At 34.1% G+C, this 17,988-nt stretch overlaps 1 protein-coding gene across 4 annotated transcripts in view; it reads left to right on the top strand.

Annotated features, from left to right (window-relative positions):
* LOC143253111 (uncharacterized) overlaps positions 1–17,988 on the top strand; it is a 53,922-nt gene that overhangs the window by 13,670 nt on the left and 22,264 nt on the right. For all 4 annotated transcript variants that reach the window (XR_013029383.1, XM_076506395.1, XM_076506397.1 and 1 more), the window contains exons 4-7: positions 3,220–3,546; positions 12,206–12,599; positions 13,778–13,936; positions 17,587–17,961. Coding sequence is in view for 3 of the 4 variants with exons in the window: in XM_076506395.1 (XP_076362510.1) it covers positions 3,220–3,546; positions 12,206–12,599; positions 13,778–13,936; positions 17,587–17,961 (1,255 nt within the window). In the remaining variant the exon portion in view is untranslated. The remainder of the gene's footprint in view (positions 1–3,219; positions 3,547–12,205; positions 12,600–13,777; positions 13,937–17,586; positions 17,962–17,988) is intronic.

Raw genomic sequence — 17,988 nt, 5'->3', positions numbered from 1 at the left:
TCTACCTAACTATCACTTCTTGTATGGCAGTGCTTATGTTCAGATGTCTAATTTGTGCTCTCTTCAGGTGTTTTTTTTTATCCTCCTATCAGTTTTTCAACAGTTGTACTATTTATTTTACAGTAGTGATATTTGTAACTTATTATGAAGTGGAATTATGTTATATTACTACTCAGTTACAGAACTTAATACTTCCTTTTAAAAATGCCTTTTTTTTTTTCTTTTGGTGAACCCAGTTGTATTTGGTTATTCATTTTGAATTATGAATTTCAAATTCTAAATTAACATGTCAGAGATCATATCTTCTATCAGCACATTTACACAGGCTTTAGATGGAGCTCCTTGATAATGAAATTACTGGCTTTACTTTATTAGGATATTGATCATCCAGTTAGCTTATCTTCATTAGGCCTTGATTTGAGCTTGGGACCCACACGTTTTGAAATACAGTCTGCTGTCTTTAGAGTATTTTTATGTCAGTATTAATTTCTGTTTCTATTTGAGTCCAGTCACATAACTTCAGCATTCCTGTCCTTGACCTGATATACATATAAGTTTCTCTATTCCTCATTTATGCTTGATGCTGATTGGAGTTCTGGATCAATCAGTCCCACTTCAATCACTTTTAAGGTCTTTCTCTGTTTTAATATACAGTATTTCATCACAGTCACATGGATAATTTATACAGGACTTTTCAGGGACTTTTTCATCACACTTACACAGATCACACTCGGTGATGAATGATGCCTGGCCAGGTCTACTTTTATAGATCTGCATCAGCTACCAAAAGACTAATAAATAGATTCCTGGAAGCAATGAGACCCCATCTCTTTTAACAGAGCAAATAAGACCTTACTGCTCTCAATTTCCAGTGTACAGAAGTCTTCTCCTCCTGAGTGATGTTTGTACTCTTTATTCCACTCAAGGAGAAGAAGGCAAATCTCCGTACCATCCCACCCTTAACCTTGGATGGTTTTCTTAGATGTCAGGTGGAGGGCTAGCTCAAACCACAAGGGAACCTTATTAAATACTAGCTCAGAGGCAACACTTTGGTATCTGGTTGTGTGAGCATGGTCCTTCTTCTTGGTTATTCTCTTACTTTCCATTATCATGGAAGAGGGGCCTCGTCTTCTTGTAATTCCACATACAGTGTGCCACATCCTTGAGACATTGGTTGAACTTTTGGGGACAGAAGTTGTTATCTTGCCTCCCATGTTGAGTAATTAGGATTTGGATTTATAATCCCAGGAGAACTTATTTCTGTTTCTTTATGTTGAGTGTGGTGTAAATTGGCTCCATAATTCCAAATTTAGTTTGTTGCATTCTGAGTTTCTTAAGGGTGGGGGGAGGACTTATCTAGTTGGATGTTGCTTTCTTTGCCCTTGTAATTCTAGTGGCTTGTATGTAACATTATGTAACTTTCAGGTTGGGTGCCTGGGTCCATAATTCTGAGTTCAAATTGTTGCAGTTTGTACTTCTTTAGGTTGTAGGGAAGCTTTGTCCATTTAGGTGTTACATGCTTGCTCTCTCTTCATTATTCTGGTGGAATAATATGTAACATACTGTAACTTTCAAGTTGAGTGCTCTTCATATCATATTTTTTTTATACAGTTATATCATATTGCAGTTCTCATACCCAAGCTGTAACATCTTCAATCTTGTTTTGAGTGCACAGCCTTATAATTCTAGCAAAAGAATGTGGAATCTTGGATGTTTTATTAGGGCCTGGACAAACCTCATGGTAATGAACAATGTTGACTCTCTAGTAGGTTGGCCTTCACTGCTTACATTTAGATTTCATTTTATCTTGGTGAAGAACATGCCTGTACCAGAAGTAGTGGAGACCCCATTACTGTGCTTTGTTATATCTCAAACTTGTAGACCTGTTTTTCTATGCAGATACTCTCTATGTGGATCTTACCCTTACCAGCCTCTCTACCTCTTCAGTGTGGGATTCTAGCTAAAGTGTGAGTGGATATAAGTGTGTTTTTTGGAATTTCCTTTTTCCTGTACCAAAAGTGTATTTACAATAATATTTAACTCTTCTCACACTATTGTGCTCTTTTGCACCCCAATAGCCAATGTTTGGGTCTGGTAATCTTGTCTCCAAAAAGTGAATAAGAAAGAGTAATGGGGAGCTTATATGTGAATTAGGAATAGAAGGTGCATTTACATTGGTGGAGAGAGTCACAAGAGGTGGTGGGGTAAAGACTGAAGGTGGTAAGGTAGAATTCATACCATTGCTTAGATGGGCAAAGAAAAGAACCTTGTGTTTGTATGAAGCTAATATATGAGAGAAGGTAAGTATTATTAGATATATGTTTTTAGTATAGCAGAATGTAACTTTTGATAGATCAAGTATTACTTTTAATGCTACAATGTTTTGTACAGTTGATGCTGCATTTTTTTGAAAATATATGTTATTTATTATTGATAGAATTCACATTTTGTTTAAACCAGTAAGCTAAGTTTTTGGAAATGACAGTTGAGTTCTGAAAGATTCTGGAATCTTTATCTGTTAGCCTGTGCAGATCATGGTATTGTAGTCTAAAATATTCATTTGTTGAGATAAAAATATTGTTTGCCTTATTGAGTAACTGTGGTTGAAACAGTAATAGTTAGGTGTAATGATACTTAGGCTTTATTTTACTATTTTCCAATGGCTTTAACCATTAAGGTAAATTGGAGTTTTACTTAGAAACTGTTTATATGATTGAAAGTGTTTTACTCAGGGTGTTTACATATGTTTGACTCCCTGTCTGCTTGTTGATTTCTTCGTATTTCATACATTATTATGTGTAGGGAGAAATAACACAGCAAACTAGTTCACTTAGATAACTTATAATTCTAATCTATCATTATACGTTCAACACCCACAATCTGAATCTACATTTGAGGTTGTCAGTTACATTTTTAGATTATGTGAACAAGTGTCATATGTAGGTTGGAAAAATATAACTTAGACATTTTTTTTTTTTACTAAATACAATGATTTTAAACTGAAAGTTTTTGAACTGCTTCTGATAAATTTTTCTAGAGAATGTTTTGGTTTTAATGTTATAAAAGTAGAAATTTTTTTCAAAAGCATTTAAACCTAGCAATAATTTGTAAAATCTTTAAATCATAAATCTCTTTGTTTAAGCTTTTAAATTGAATGGCTTTGTAAGCTAATTTTTGTAGAATACTTTTTTTTTTACAAATTGTTTTTTTATCATACAGGAAAATGACCTAGCAAGAAGTAACGTCATAAATGTATCGTGGCCACATATTAAAATTCATGTGCCTTTGTTGGTTGAGACTTACACATCAGAGGTGATTGTGCATTTAGATGGCTTGGCCTCTAAATGTAGTCCTCATAGGATCAATACATATCCTGTTACAGTAAATCTTCTTTATTTTGGACCCAGCATGCCATTGTGGCCAGAAATGCCTGTTTGGCAGTATTCTGACATTGTGTTTACTAAGGAGTTACCAGAATGGTTATTTCACAATTTTGAGGATATCACCTTAGAATGTAACATCTTTGACAGAGCAGGATTTTATCAGGTAATAGACTTTTAAGAAAAACTGTAGAATTATTTAAATATATAACCTACTAATACAGCAGAGATACTTACATAGAACATGTTACTGTAAAAAATAGGAGAAAAACTTTCATAAACCATAGAATTACTGATTTAAAGCCAGATTTGAATTACCAATATTACAAAACTAAGGGTTAAACCTTTAAATGACACCTGTTGATCAATTTATTTGAAGCTATAGTCTCTTTTGAAATATCTTGCATTTCATGTCATAATAACCAAAATAGTTATAATTTTTTAATGGTCTGTAATTTAAATTTCAGCTGTATAAGGCAGTTGGTGCTAAAAATCAGAGTACTAGTAACTGGATCAGAACATATTGGATAATTAAAGTTAGGGAATCACAGTTTTAGCATTGAAATATTTTTGCTAGATTTGTCTACTTATCAAATGATTCTGAGATATTTCTTCTGTGTAAAATTTTATCATGCATGGTTTGAATAAGACTGAGTCTAGCTGGAGTCATGATAAATAACCTATTTTATTTCTTTAAAGAATTGGAACTGAAGCAGATATTTATGTTAGGTTTTAAGAAGAATTTAATATGAATTAATTGAATCATTTTTTTCATGTAAACTATTAAATTTTATTTCTCCATAAACCTGGAAATCATCCACCAATCCTGAAGGGCTGAACTGAAAACCCATTTCAAATTAGGTAGATTTACCTCAGAACTACTTTCAGCAGCCATGGGGTTCAAAGTTATGACCCCTTGAGGTGGATTCCTGTACATGATGAGGGGACTTCCCAGAGAAGGTTCTGTACTCTCACTTCACCTCCTCTGGGATCTGAACATCCACCCACTTGTTTGCAGTGCATGGCAACCTGTGAAAGGGAGGAGAGGATCCTGGTGATTGAGAGGTCCAACCCTAATATACCACTTTGGCTTTGAATTCCTGTAAATGGGCAGCCTTGGGGTGGCCTCCCAGGGTCAGTTGGCTGGTCCACTTGGGCTAGGGTCAACCAAGTACTAGTGTTGGATGTTCTCAACACGTTGTGGACATTGTGTTTGATGCTGGTGTTTGAATATAGCGCTCACAAAACCATATCATTGCTGCAGTGTCCTTGTTTAGCATTGCAGTGTATCTCTTCAAAGGGCTCCATGGTGGTTGGAGACAGTGGGCACTGAAATGTATTTACTTTACTATGGATATCTCAATTCTGCATTCATTTTCTGAGAAATCCTTAGGACAGATGTCTCCATTTTTCATACAAAACAGATTAAAGGGACTTGCTGACTCTCTCTAGTCAGTAAGGAAGCTGTGCTCAGGAGACTTTGGTGGAAACATCTTCACAACAAAACACCAAATTCCTTTTGAAATCAAAGGCCATGGTGGATATACTAATTTTGGTTATTCCCCATGCCACTCTGAAATCCTGAAGAGGAGTTTATTGTTGAGAGGGATAAAAAGAACATTCCTGAGTCAGAGATCCTTGCTGATTTCTCCAAGCAAGGTATTTCTGAGATGCACCATATCTCCACTACCTAGGAAGGAATAATGCTACCTACAGATGTACTTATTTTAATGTCTAAATTGCCACATCCACTTACCACTAGCAAGGCAAGATACATAAATTGTAAGGTACGGACATATATTCCCAACCCTCTCAGATGTTTCCAGTGCCAGTGGTTCAGACATTCAAAGACCTCTTATCATGGATCTTTAACATGTGCTCAGTGTGGTGGTAAAGACCACGATGCCTATGAATGCAAACTGGAACTGCACTGCTTTAACTGTAATGGTTCACACCCCTCTTACTTTCGATCTTGCCATAAATGGGTGGAAGAGAAAGAGGTATAACATTTGAAAATTAAAACAGTATTTTGTATCCCAAAGCTTGAAAGTTACTGCCTCCTACTTCCTCTCGGACATATGCTGCTATGCTCCATTCCACTGCTAGAGTGGGAATGCAGACACGTTTTTCCCAACAGAGTCATTTGCCAACCATATGAAGAGCTTTTTGCCCTCTGTCATTAAGAGAGTTGACAATTCAACATCTACTCCAGTCTCTGTTTCCACCAGTTCTTCTAGTGACTGCTGGTGTTCACTTACTTTGGGTCTAGCTTCTGGTGTATGCTCGGGCCCATCTTCTTTGGCCCAGAGATGTCAAATGATTAGCCATTCTCTACTTCAGTTGCTAGACTACTGACAGAGACTTGCCCACTCGACCCAGGACAGAATCCATGAAGATCAAAAGAAATATTTCTAATAAAGAAAATGTCCTCTCACTAGGACTGTGGTAAGTCTCTGGATCTACAATGCTAAAATCAGGGGTTTGATTCCCCTTGGAGAGCTTGGCAGATAGCCAAATGTGACTTTGCTATAAGAAAACACCCAAATACCCAATAAAGAAAACTAACATGATCATAACCCAAAGAGGTTCTCTACCCACTTCTCCATCTAAATAAAAACGTCCCCATTGATACTGTTGAAGTTTCTGTTTGAATATAGATGAAATTAAGAATTTTATTGATTTTTATCATTCTGTGTGCCTCTCCTTACAGAAAACGTTTTTTAAACTTGCTAATGCAGTCACCTTTTGGCAGTTTTCTTTGTATAGAAATGCCAGATTATGTGATGAATGAGTGCATGAAGGGGTGGAACTGCTGGTCAATTAGCATACACCCACCCTGTTTTTGCCACTCAATACACCCTTGGAGACAGTAGCCCTCCGTGTTTTCTTGGGTTGTACCATCGCTGTTTGTTCTCTGTACCTGTCTCCTGGAGAGGCCTATTATCAATCAGACCGTGATCCTGTTGTTGAACAGTTGCTATCTCCTTTTTTAATCCCAGATGACTTTAATGGACATAGTCCCTTTTGGGGTGGTACTGATATTGATGGGAGGGATCATTCCATAGAACATATGTTCTCAGATCACAACCTTTTTCTCTTCAACACTGGTTCATATGCTTATTTCCATGCACTTAGTCAGTATTTTACTGGTATTGATCATCTCTCTGTCTGCTCCCTTTCACTTTACTCCCACTTCTCCTGAAGGGTTGACAGTGACCTACGGGGCAATGATAATTTTTCTGTAATTTCGAACGATACTGGCCGTGGTCGATGCTACCCAACCTGTGTACCTTGATGGAAGTTGGATCAGGACAATTAGCCCTCTTTCACAGCTCTCTTGGTACATGATCCTGCCATCATCTGTAACCCATATTAGCAGTGACTGACTGTACTGTCCAAGCTGCTGCTTAATCTATTCCTAAAACCTTGACATGTTTTCCATGGTATCCTTGTCCATGAGAGAATTCTGTCTGTCAAATGGCACAGAAGGCTCAAAAATTGGTTTGGGATACCTTTCTTAGGTATCCCACACTTTCAAACCATGTTGCTTTTCAGTGGACCTTTGCACATTCTTGGCAGGCAAGATGTGAAAGCCAGTAGGAATCTTGGACTAAGTTAACAACCAGCATTTCTTAAACTACCAGTTCCAAAGTCATATGAGACAAGATTCAGAAGGTCAATGGACAGCATACTTCTGTCCTCCTTTCAATCTTACTCTCTGATGACCAAGAAGTTGCTAATGCCCAGAGCATCACCAATACTATTGACAAAATCTTTCCCCAGGCATCTAACATTTTTATTTCATCCCCCACCTTCTTGGCCATCAAATCTCAGGCAGAGCAATTGCCTCTTTTGTTTTGAGCCAATCGTCTCTGTGACTACAACTGCTTCTTCACAATGGTGAAACTCAAGCTAGCTCTTCATGGGTTGGATATTCACTACGAGATGCTGTGTCATCTCTCTCCTGCCTCTCTTGCTATGTTTTAAGTTATTTTTAACAGGATCTGACAGGAGAATCCTTTTCCTAATGCTTGGCACCAGACTGTTGTCCTCCATTTCTTCAAGCCAGGGAAGAAACCTAAAATTCCTTCAAACTATTATCCAGTTGCTTTGACAGTCTGTCTCTGTGAGATCTTAGAGTGGATGTTTAATGCTTGTCTTGTTTAATTCTTTGAATCAGTCAACCTCTTCTCACCCACCTAGTATGGATTCCAATGACAGCATTCCCCTGTAAACCATGTGATTCAACTCGAATCATGAGTCAGGTAAGTGGTTTTCAAGCAACAGCATCTTGTGTCTGTATTTTGTTTACCTTGAGAAGGGTTATAATATTATGTGGAGGTATAGTATTTTACAAGACTTCCACTCATGTGGATTACGTGACCAATTACCCACTTTTATACAGAACTTTTTAATGAACCATTGATTTCAAATCCATGTGAATTCAATGCTTTCCCATTCTTTCCAACTTGGAGTCCATCAGGGCTGTGTCTTTCAGTGTAAAGATTAATGCCATAACTGCACAAGTTCCTCATACTGTTGCAAACATACTCTATGTCAATGACTTCCACAACTCGTGTCAGTAATCGAGCATGAGGTTTATTGAGTGACAGCTATGAACTGCCCTCAGTTGTTTATTGAAGTGAACCACAGCAAATGGTTTTACCTTTTTCTCTCTAAAACTTTTTGCATGCACTTTTCCCACTAACATGGTAATTCAGCCTGATCCCAAACTTGATCTTGGTGATGTTGTTCTTACCATGGTCCCTGAGACAAAGTTCTTGGGACTTATTTTTGACTATAAGGTGACTTTTATTCCAAACATCAAGCAGCTACAAGTCAAATGTAGAAGAGCACTGAACATCCTTCATGTCCTCTCTTCCACCTCTTGGGGAGTATATCGATGTTTATGCTAAAGATTTATCATGTTCTCATTCAAACAAAACTGTAATGGGGACCATGGTCTGTGGCTCTGTCAGGACCTCAGTCTTGGATATATTGGACCCTGTTCATCATCTCTGCAAGGGGTTATGTATTATTTCTTTAGTGGCCATGCTTTTTCAGAGTAGATGGTCTGCCATTGCTCCTTTTGGCCTTTGTATCCAGGGAAGCTGGCTTAATGAGATCTGTCCTTGGATGATGTTGCTGGTTTCATTGATCATTCTATCCCACCATGGATTATTACCATCCCCACCTGTGATTTTCTTTTTGAGTAATCTGAAGAAAGCAAATACTTCCAATTGGAAGTACTGCCTTCTGTTTGCCAAACATCTTTTGGACCATTCTTCTGTTTCCATTTTTACTGATGGTTTGAAATCAAATGACTCCATGGACTCTGGATATCAAGCCAAATTGGTATTTGCAGGAAAGGGCTTGCTGACATTGTAGCTAAGTCTGTCTGCTCTGGTGCTATCACTGAGATTCCTGTACCATATGTGGACTACAGTCCTGTACTCAAGGCTGGTTCTGTGCCAGTTTGCAGTTGACTTGGAGTGAGTAATGTGGTAACAAGCTTTTTCAGATCAAACTCTTTGTTGCTCTTTGGCCATCTTGTTTCCTTAAGGATTGGAAGGAGGAAGTTATGCTGGCTAGGTTATGCATTTGTCACAGTTTTTTAACTCATCATTTTCTTTTATCTCCATCAGATGCACCAATGCGTGACCCTTGTGACACTCAAGTCATAACAGCCCACATTTTACTGTTATGCTGTTATTACAACTCTAAACAATGGCACTGTTTTAGACATGTTTTTACCATGGGTTTACCCCTAACACTAGATAGTGTCATTGGCTATGGTAATACTGTCCACATTACTTCTGTTATTAAATTTTTAAGAGCCATTGGTCTTTTTAATTCTGTTTAAGTTTTTTACCCAAAATTTGGCTATTGTTTTATTTTAACTTGATTTATTTTTACATGCTTTTATATTTTACTGGTTGTTTGGTGCAAATAGCCCAGTTGCTTTGCACCAATAAACACTGTACAATCAACCAGAGTAATGAATACTCTTGATGCAGTGCAGAGTATGCATCAACTTACTCATAATTCTTCATTCTTTCACTTTCCACATGAGTTATACCACATATGAGACTGTGTATGAGCTCTGCTTTTTCCATATAACAGATATATTTTTTGACAATTATGCTGTTAATTTAAATCAATATGAATTTTGATGTACATATTTTTACTGGTTTTGGGAATTCTACACTTTGTACGGAGGCCTTACTTACATAGTCTGCTTCTAGTTTTCAATTAAATCCTATGATAACATGATGAAACCTTATTGATCATCAGATAGAGGCTGTTATTTTAGAATTGTCACTTTATTGTCTGGTTCTTTAATTGAGAAGATAGGTTGTATCCTCTTTTAATGTAACTTGAATGTCATTACATTCTTTCCAATGTTCAGTTTTGACTCTAATAGTCTTACTAAAGTGTACTTAGAGATTATGTTCATGAATTTCTGTTTTTTTATACTTTTTCTCCAACTCTGAAATATACTGTTTTATTTTTCTTATTCTTATTTCTTGATTTTGGCTTCTCTGCTTTTTCTGTTGCAGGAAGTATGAATGCTCTCTCTGCCATCTTGTTCTCGTCCTCATTTTTTACTGATTTTATTTCATCCTCTAGTTATTATATACTGTTCTTAAATCTTATTTCATGATGTTTTGTTTTTCCTCCTTTTGAACTTTAGTGACTTTCTTGCTCTGCCATCTTTTACTGAAGATGTATTTTTTCTATTATTTTCTTTAAGAAGAAGATCTGATATTTATGCCCTTGATGCTTACCATACTATTTTTATTTTTCATATGTCTTTGAAGACTTTATACTTATATCTTTATAGAACTCTTCTGTTAAATATTAGGATTGCAATGGAAGGTAACCACTGTTTTTCACTGATTGTATTCATTGCTCCATGCATGCTAATAAAATGACTTGTGCAGCCAGTCTTTTCTGTCAGTCATGATGTACCTTCACCTTTAAAGTTAATTTCAGGTTACATCTTCTCAGATGTGCTATTTTACAATGTCTTTGGCTTCCTGGTCTCAGAAGACATTCTACAGACTAGCACGTGGATGAATCCAAATACATTATTACACAAACTGAAGCATCTGTCCTACATCTGAAGGCATAAGGATTGAATGTGTGGCTTGAACCAATAAATCAAGAACTTGCATTTATATGCATAATTTATTTCACATCTAATTGACTTTATAACTACCTTATTTCACATTGCACAAATGGTGTTACAATTACTCTCTACTTTGCTTTACCTTTTTACTTTTACTAATCTCTCTCTACAGCCCCAATGTTTGTTAACACTCTTGACAGACCACAATAGAAGTTATTCCTCCATCCTGTGCCAAAATAAAGAAATTTCTTAGTTATTCTACTCTTGAACAACTAACATGAAATTGACAATATGAAAAGTAAGGGGCTTTCAGATGTAGCTCTGCCACTTTAAGGGTCTGATCTTATGTTTGGTTGCCATTTTACCTGGATATGAACTGAATTACAATGTCTTTGCCAGAAAGATACATTAATAATAGCAACTATCTATCAGCCTATGCAGTTTGATATATCTTGTTTTGATATGGTTAATTTTAATTTTCAGAAATATAGTTCAGTGGAGTAGTTGTATTTATTCTTTAAATATACATAATCAGTTATAATGTAGTAGCCTTATTGACCTTGATTACCATAAGGTCTTAATATTACTATGAACAACCACAATTAATATAAATTCATGGTGAAATAGCATATATCAGAATTAAATACTAAAACTGTTTGTTGTTTTGCAGGTAGTGTGATGGAACCAAAAGTTGATCACTCTTGAAAAGAGTGTGTAACAGCTCTTTCCAAAGCAAAATATATATATATACCCAGATCATAAAGATTTGTTTAGATTGAAACTTAGAATTTCTTATGAGATGAGTATCTTTTTTTGGGGGAGAGCAGAATCATCTAGGAAGTTTTACCCAAAGCCACATGTAAGAAATAAGATTGTTTCAAACATAAAAATATATTCGTTTTGTTGCTGAGACAATTTTTTGTAAATAATTGAGAGCTTTACTGTGATGTTTAATTTCTTTTTACTTTTCCTAGAAAGGTTTATGTGTTGCTAGTTTTGTCATTATTAATTACTGACAGACTGCTTTTTATGTGTGTGTTTAATGCTACATGGTAATGCATTTTTACATCTTTAAGACAAACATTTCAAAATACATGTTAATGTATAGCAAATTAGTTTTAATTTGAAATGCAGCTAGGGTAAACAAGCTTTTGTACCTGTTGAAGAAGAAACCACTTGAGGCTTTAAGCATTGTGATAAGTATTAAAAGTGATCATTTTTTAACTTGGTTTTAAACATATAATAAAAAGTGATTAGTAGAATTATTTTAAAAATATGGTTTTACAGTGTAGTAATTTTTGTAATTCAAGCTATATATTCTTGTGCATTACAATTTGTTACATGTATTTATATATAGATACATTTCAATGTGTAATTATGCAACTGATACATAACAGTTTTTTCTGTTAAATTAATGTTTTATTAATAATAGTTATATTGCTAGAAAATATACTGTCAGTTAGATTTCTTTCAGAATTTTTCACCTGTTTTCATGTTCTAATAAGCCAGTTACAACTGTTGCATTATACATCACATGTGACAACAAATCAAGTGAAAGGTAACATTAATCAGTCTTTGAACTTCTGTTTATGTCTTATCAACTGTTTAACAGTGTTAACATGTTAACAAAACTAAATTCAAGTCATCAAATTTTTAATTTTTCTCTCTCTCTTTTTTTTTAATCCATATACAGATCCAAATCATACAAACTTCATACTATAATCCTCTTTCTGTGGAAAGTGAATGGATCCAAGCGATTTGGAGTACCCATTATTCTCTGAAGGTTCCAAACATATCATTTACTTTGTGCCCTGATAGAGGAGTAGCCGTCCAATACCATTATCCACGATGCGTCCTTGGTAGAGACTTAATAAGAGTGTTTGGTAGTTCAAAGAAACTAGGAGTAATAACTAGAACAGACTACATTTTTGAAAGCAAGATTAAAGTAGGAAGTTACACATCTTTGTTTCCATGTCATTTATTCCTCTCTGGATATGAAATATACTGTTTCACTTATGTCAGCATGGGAAGAAATGGAGCGGTGTTTGACTTAAAAACTGTCTGTGTACCACATGATGTAGATACTGGTAATACAGGCTTGATATTTTAATTAATTGCAAAATCTTTTAGAAATTTGGAAAACAAGAATAAGTTAAATAATAATTTGTATTCAACCACATTGTTTAAATAAATTTATCCTATAATATGGATGTTTCTTTGTGAGTGAGAAAGTAAGAAATTTTATTTTTACACCAGAATTAATTCTTAATTATTATATTTTATAATGATTTGTTATCTCATTACTTTTGTCATCATTATTCTATGTTGCATTGGTCAAGAATTGGTTGTTTCAAAAATTATGTGTAAACCAAGAATGACACTATTTGAAATTCACTGTTAAAAATTAAAATTCTTATTCCATGATTGCACTGGTAGTTAAATTAAAATGTTAAGACATTTCATATGAGGAGGGTATAATGTTGTATGATCTAGGAAGATTAATGATTTCTAGTTAAAAGTAAGTTAACCACATAGATCAGAACTGAAAAGTAATTTGTAAGTTATTGAAGCCTATCCTATATAATCAAATGAATGGAAGTACTTACTGTCATTAGAGAAATTTAATAACAATTGTAGATTCTTCTTGAATGACAAAAATTTAGATATCAGAGTTAGAATTCCACTGTGTTCAAAGAAGTGACTTCTTAATTCATTCTTCAAGGATACAATGTAATAAAAAATATTTTTTTGTTTTCTTAGCATCAGAATAAAGAAAGAAAAACTTCAAAAAGTTTATAAAATTATGACAGAGCTTTTTATGTCAATCTTCATGAAATTTAAAGTTTTGAACAGAGATAACTATGTTAACAGCTAAGTATACATCAAGCACTTCAATAAATAATGATATTTTATTGATTTTTAGTTCAGAGCATAAAAGTGCCTTGAAGGGTTTAATTTTTTTCATGTTGAGTTATAAAGTGTTATTGTCTTTGTTGGAACAATTTAACAGTTACATTAATATACAGAACAAAGTCTTCTGGGAAAGTTTTTACTACTGTTATTATAATTAAACCTTTACACATAATATCCTATTTAGGCTTATGTGATTTGATGTATTAGGTTTATATTTTATTTTCATTGTTAACTGCTACATTGAAATTTGGACACTGTTATTTATATAGTTTGCCATAAAATTTTATGTATAACACATAATACAAAATCTTTACTGCAAAATGTATAAGAATTACCATCTTATTATTGTTAGTGAGAAAGCAGTATGTTTGGACATCTTGGAGTTCTTGGACTGGATGTTCTGCTGTATGTGGGGAAGGAGTTCGTAGCCGGTACAGACTATGTGCCAAAGCTTTCCACTGTGGAGGCTCCAGCATAGAAACAAAATCTTGCCAAGTTACTGATTGCCCAGGTAAGCCTATTGTAGAAGGTGGTAGTAGTATGTTATAACTTTTCCCAAAAAATGATAGCTATATAGGAAAACATCATTAGTTATTTCTTGTTGAATGTCTGTCGTATTGTACATGCATTAGAACTTAGTGATATATAGAGGCACTTAGAAAATTACCAGGAATATATTATTGGAAATATATATATAACTACATACAGCAGTGATGTGGATATTTTAACAGTAATTGTATATAAAAATGTTTTAATTTTATTGTTGTCATGGCTAGTAGTCTGTTTGATCACATAAGTATAATTATTAATAATTTACTGTTTATTTTTCATTCTGACCAAGGTGCTATGTGAGATTAACTGATTTTGGTATAGTCTAGTGACTAAAAATATGTAATTCTGTTGGGAGGGGAAAAGGTATAGGATAAACAAAATTATCTGTGATAGATATGAAGGACTTATCAAATCATTACTGTTGTTGTAACATTGTTTTTTATTGGAAAAGTCTAGTCCATCTAAACAATTTCAAATTATTTTATTTCCTCTTTAGCATTTTCACACACTTGAACATTGTGGTAACTTTTAGGACATGTTTACAAATGATGCCAGTTGCATTGATATAAAAAAAATCAGTTTGTACTTCTTGACAAGGTCTCAAGTTTATGCCACTGCACCATGATGATCTCCAGTTCTCTGAAGTTGATCATCAGGGAAGGAACACAAACAGACATTCTGGATGCACTACATATTAAGAACTCTTCTTTCTATGTTGTCATTTGCAGCAAAATAAGAGTTATGGGCTTCCGCAACCTATCTACAAAAGTCAGAAATTCAGGAGAGGACTTTTCCTAGACTCAACATCTTTCTCTCTCTCATAACACTATCTTCCCTCAATGATTGACTCTCCATCTTGGTCTTATGTCTTTTAATTGTGGAAAATGCCATTTCTGTTAACCAAAAAGCCTTTTTTACAGTTATAGCATAAGATGATGAAATTAAAGGTAGTACACACTTCAGCAGAAATAGAATATTCACATTGTGCAACTGTGACATTAAAATTTTCTTTGTCCTAGCTGCTCTGCAGTATATACAGGTTAATTTGAATTAACTGTAGAGCAATAGGATAGAGGTGTGTTTAATAACAAGAGGTTTGGTTGGGATACTAATTGCAAAGCAATGCTATATCTCTGAGTAACTGAGAGTCATGATAATGGATGAAATAAAGATACTAAATACAAAGTGAAACAAGAATTTAACTGTCTTTATCATATTGTGCAAAACATAAGTGCATTGTGTGTATTTGCTTTATTGATATGGGGCAATCACTTTTACTAATCAGATTGAATACATGTGTCAGACTGACCAAAGCCAGTATTCCTTTATTTTGCAAGAAATGTATTTACCCAGAGCAACTAGTGCTAACCACATTACTGGTCATTCTTATGCAAGCATAGATGAAGCCTAAATCTTGAAATATCACCTGAACTACTCTTTGAGAACAATGCTATCAACATCCTTGCCCAATGTGTAGTATTGCAACAGTATTGCTCATGGATATCACAAGTATTATCTACATAAGAATAGCAAAGGAACAAATGCAATGAAAACAAAATCACCATAATAGCTATTTTACCAAGCTAAAAAACTGCACATATACAAAATGAATAAAAATTCAGAGTGAAAACTATAACACTATAAGAGAATAGAAATTCATGATATTTTTCTATACCACATTGTTCAGTACATCACACGTCAGTACATTGTCATACCAACACAAGATGCATATAGTATTCAGTACACCAGCAGCAGAACTATCAACATATACCACTAGCTATGGGTTGATTCATCCACTATATTTGATACCTCAGAGAAAGGTACAGGCAAAAATGGAATTATTTGATTATGCTTTATTAATGCTTGATTCTGTTTCTGTGCAGGTTAAGAGCATGACTCCCTCACTGTACATAAAGAAGTACAGTTAGGTGTAAATGCTACTTAAATGTTGACCTTTTGTATATACAAATAATCTCATGTTGTTTCTTGTAGAAACTTTCTGCAATTATCATCTTAAAATTTTACCTGAGTTTTTTGAAAGGCACAGATTGCAATGTTCTTGTACTACAGATGTATTAGAAATCCTAGCAGTTATTTCCAGTTATGTCAACTCTCAATGTTAAAGGCATAAGGACTGATGACATCAGCTGTTCTATTATAATCAAGTAATTACCACATGATGTACTGCATACATCCCATTGTAAAACACCACTCAATGGATCAGAAAATAAACAATTCTATTTCCTTTCGGTCATTGTCTTTCCAGTCATGTGATTGTTCTAATTGCTGATCAGCAGCCAGTCCTAGCCATAATGAATGGGAGCTTAAAGTCGGTAATGATGCTCCTTCATTGCTTCTTCTGGACAGCTAGAAAGTGCTATTAGCATCTTCTTCTTCATATTTTAATTCAAGGTTGTACAGCACAATTTGTTACTGTTCCCTAATTCATCAGTATTTGCCTCTGGCAGTAGCCTAAGCTTATCCTTCAAGATCTTATTTAAAGACATTGTTTTTTTCTTGAAATCTTCAGTGTAGTATGAATTTGAGACAAGCTTACTTTAATTTTCAAGCATATTAAATGAAAAATACATTATACAAAATAGTTAAAGACTGGACTTATTAAATTTATGTAAAAATCAAATAAGAAGATTAGACACTGTAAAATAAGCATGTAATACATATATATTATTCATTATTTATATATTAAATGACTTATAATAGGTAAAAAATAGCCAAAATACTCTGAGTTGACTAATAGTTTAATTTATTATTGTTTTGTACTTAATATTTCTTTGTGGTAAGCTATATAGTTGGCATTCACTTTTAACCAATAGGTCAAGAACTAAAGCTAATGAATTGCCAGTTAAGCATTAAACACCGTTATTTAGTTTCATTTGTTATATTTTGAAGTTTATATTATGTGATGTTTACATTTTATGGCAGTAAGGTAACAAATGAAGGTGTGAGTTGAAGTAAAAGCAAATTTGAATTTCTTAAAACTGGTAATTAAAAATTGTATAAAAATATTGAAGCATGGCAGATGTACTTGTGACATTTTAAGTATATTATTTTTTTACTTAGCTATATGATAAGTATTTGGTCTAAAGACTACATTATTGTCATAGTTATAGGATTTAACAAATAAAACACGTATGAATGTAAATTATATTCCATATGTGCATATCCTGCTAGTATACTTGGAAAAACAAACATCCATAAGGTAATATTGCATTTGAACATCAAATTACATATGACTTATTAATGAAGTGTGACACTTATGTTCTAAACATATCTATTGGTATTACATATGAGTATGTGCAATCATTTTATGGGTGTTTTTATGGTTAATGAAATCAGTTACAGTACTGTATATGTTTTAGCTGAGGAGATATTTGGATTTTTTAAATGTTTTCTCAGATACTAAAATTCCTACGAAGTGCCTCATTTTTTCATTCCTTTGTACATTTGTGTCTGTGTATATATAGAGGTGTTTATGGTATTATAATCAGAAACCATATCACTTTCAAATGTCCTTATACATCAGTTTTTTTAACATTATTCTTTCTTAAAAACAAATGGCAAGAAATAAAATTCTCTATTTCTTTATAGAAACCACAACTTTTCTGTCAGACTCACTCTATCAAGTAACGTGCAACTGTAGCTGCACAGTCAATGTTACGGGGAAAGGAATGTTGCAAGCATATGCCTCTTTGAAATTTTGCAGACAAAACCCTGTATGGTTGTTGAAAGCAATGCCAGTTGGAACAATTTCAGTGCAATTTCAAGAAATCAATTTTAACACAAAAAATGTATGGCTTGTCACACGAGATGGAAACTCAAAAGTTGGAATTATGCTGAATGTTATAAAAAATGTTTCCAGTGAAAAAGTCTTTTCTCAGAGCTCCATCCTTCAAATAGAGCTTCAAACTGCATATTATTCAGATGATGAAATTGTGGAATTCAAAGCTGAGTTCAGCAGAATAGGTATAATTGTGAATTTCCTTAAAACAG

The sequence above is a fragment of the Tachypleus tridentatus genome, chromosome 6 (genome assembly GCF_004210375.1).
Source record: "Tachypleus tridentatus isolate NWPU-2018 chromosome 6, ASM421037v1, whole genome shotgun sequence".
Lineage (NCBI taxonomy): Eukaryota > Metazoa > Arthropoda > Merostomata > Xiphosura > Limulidae > Tachypleus > Tachypleus tridentatus.
The sequence above is the reverse complement of the archived record's forward strand: the minus strand, read 5'-3'. Positions and strand labels throughout refer to the sequence as shown.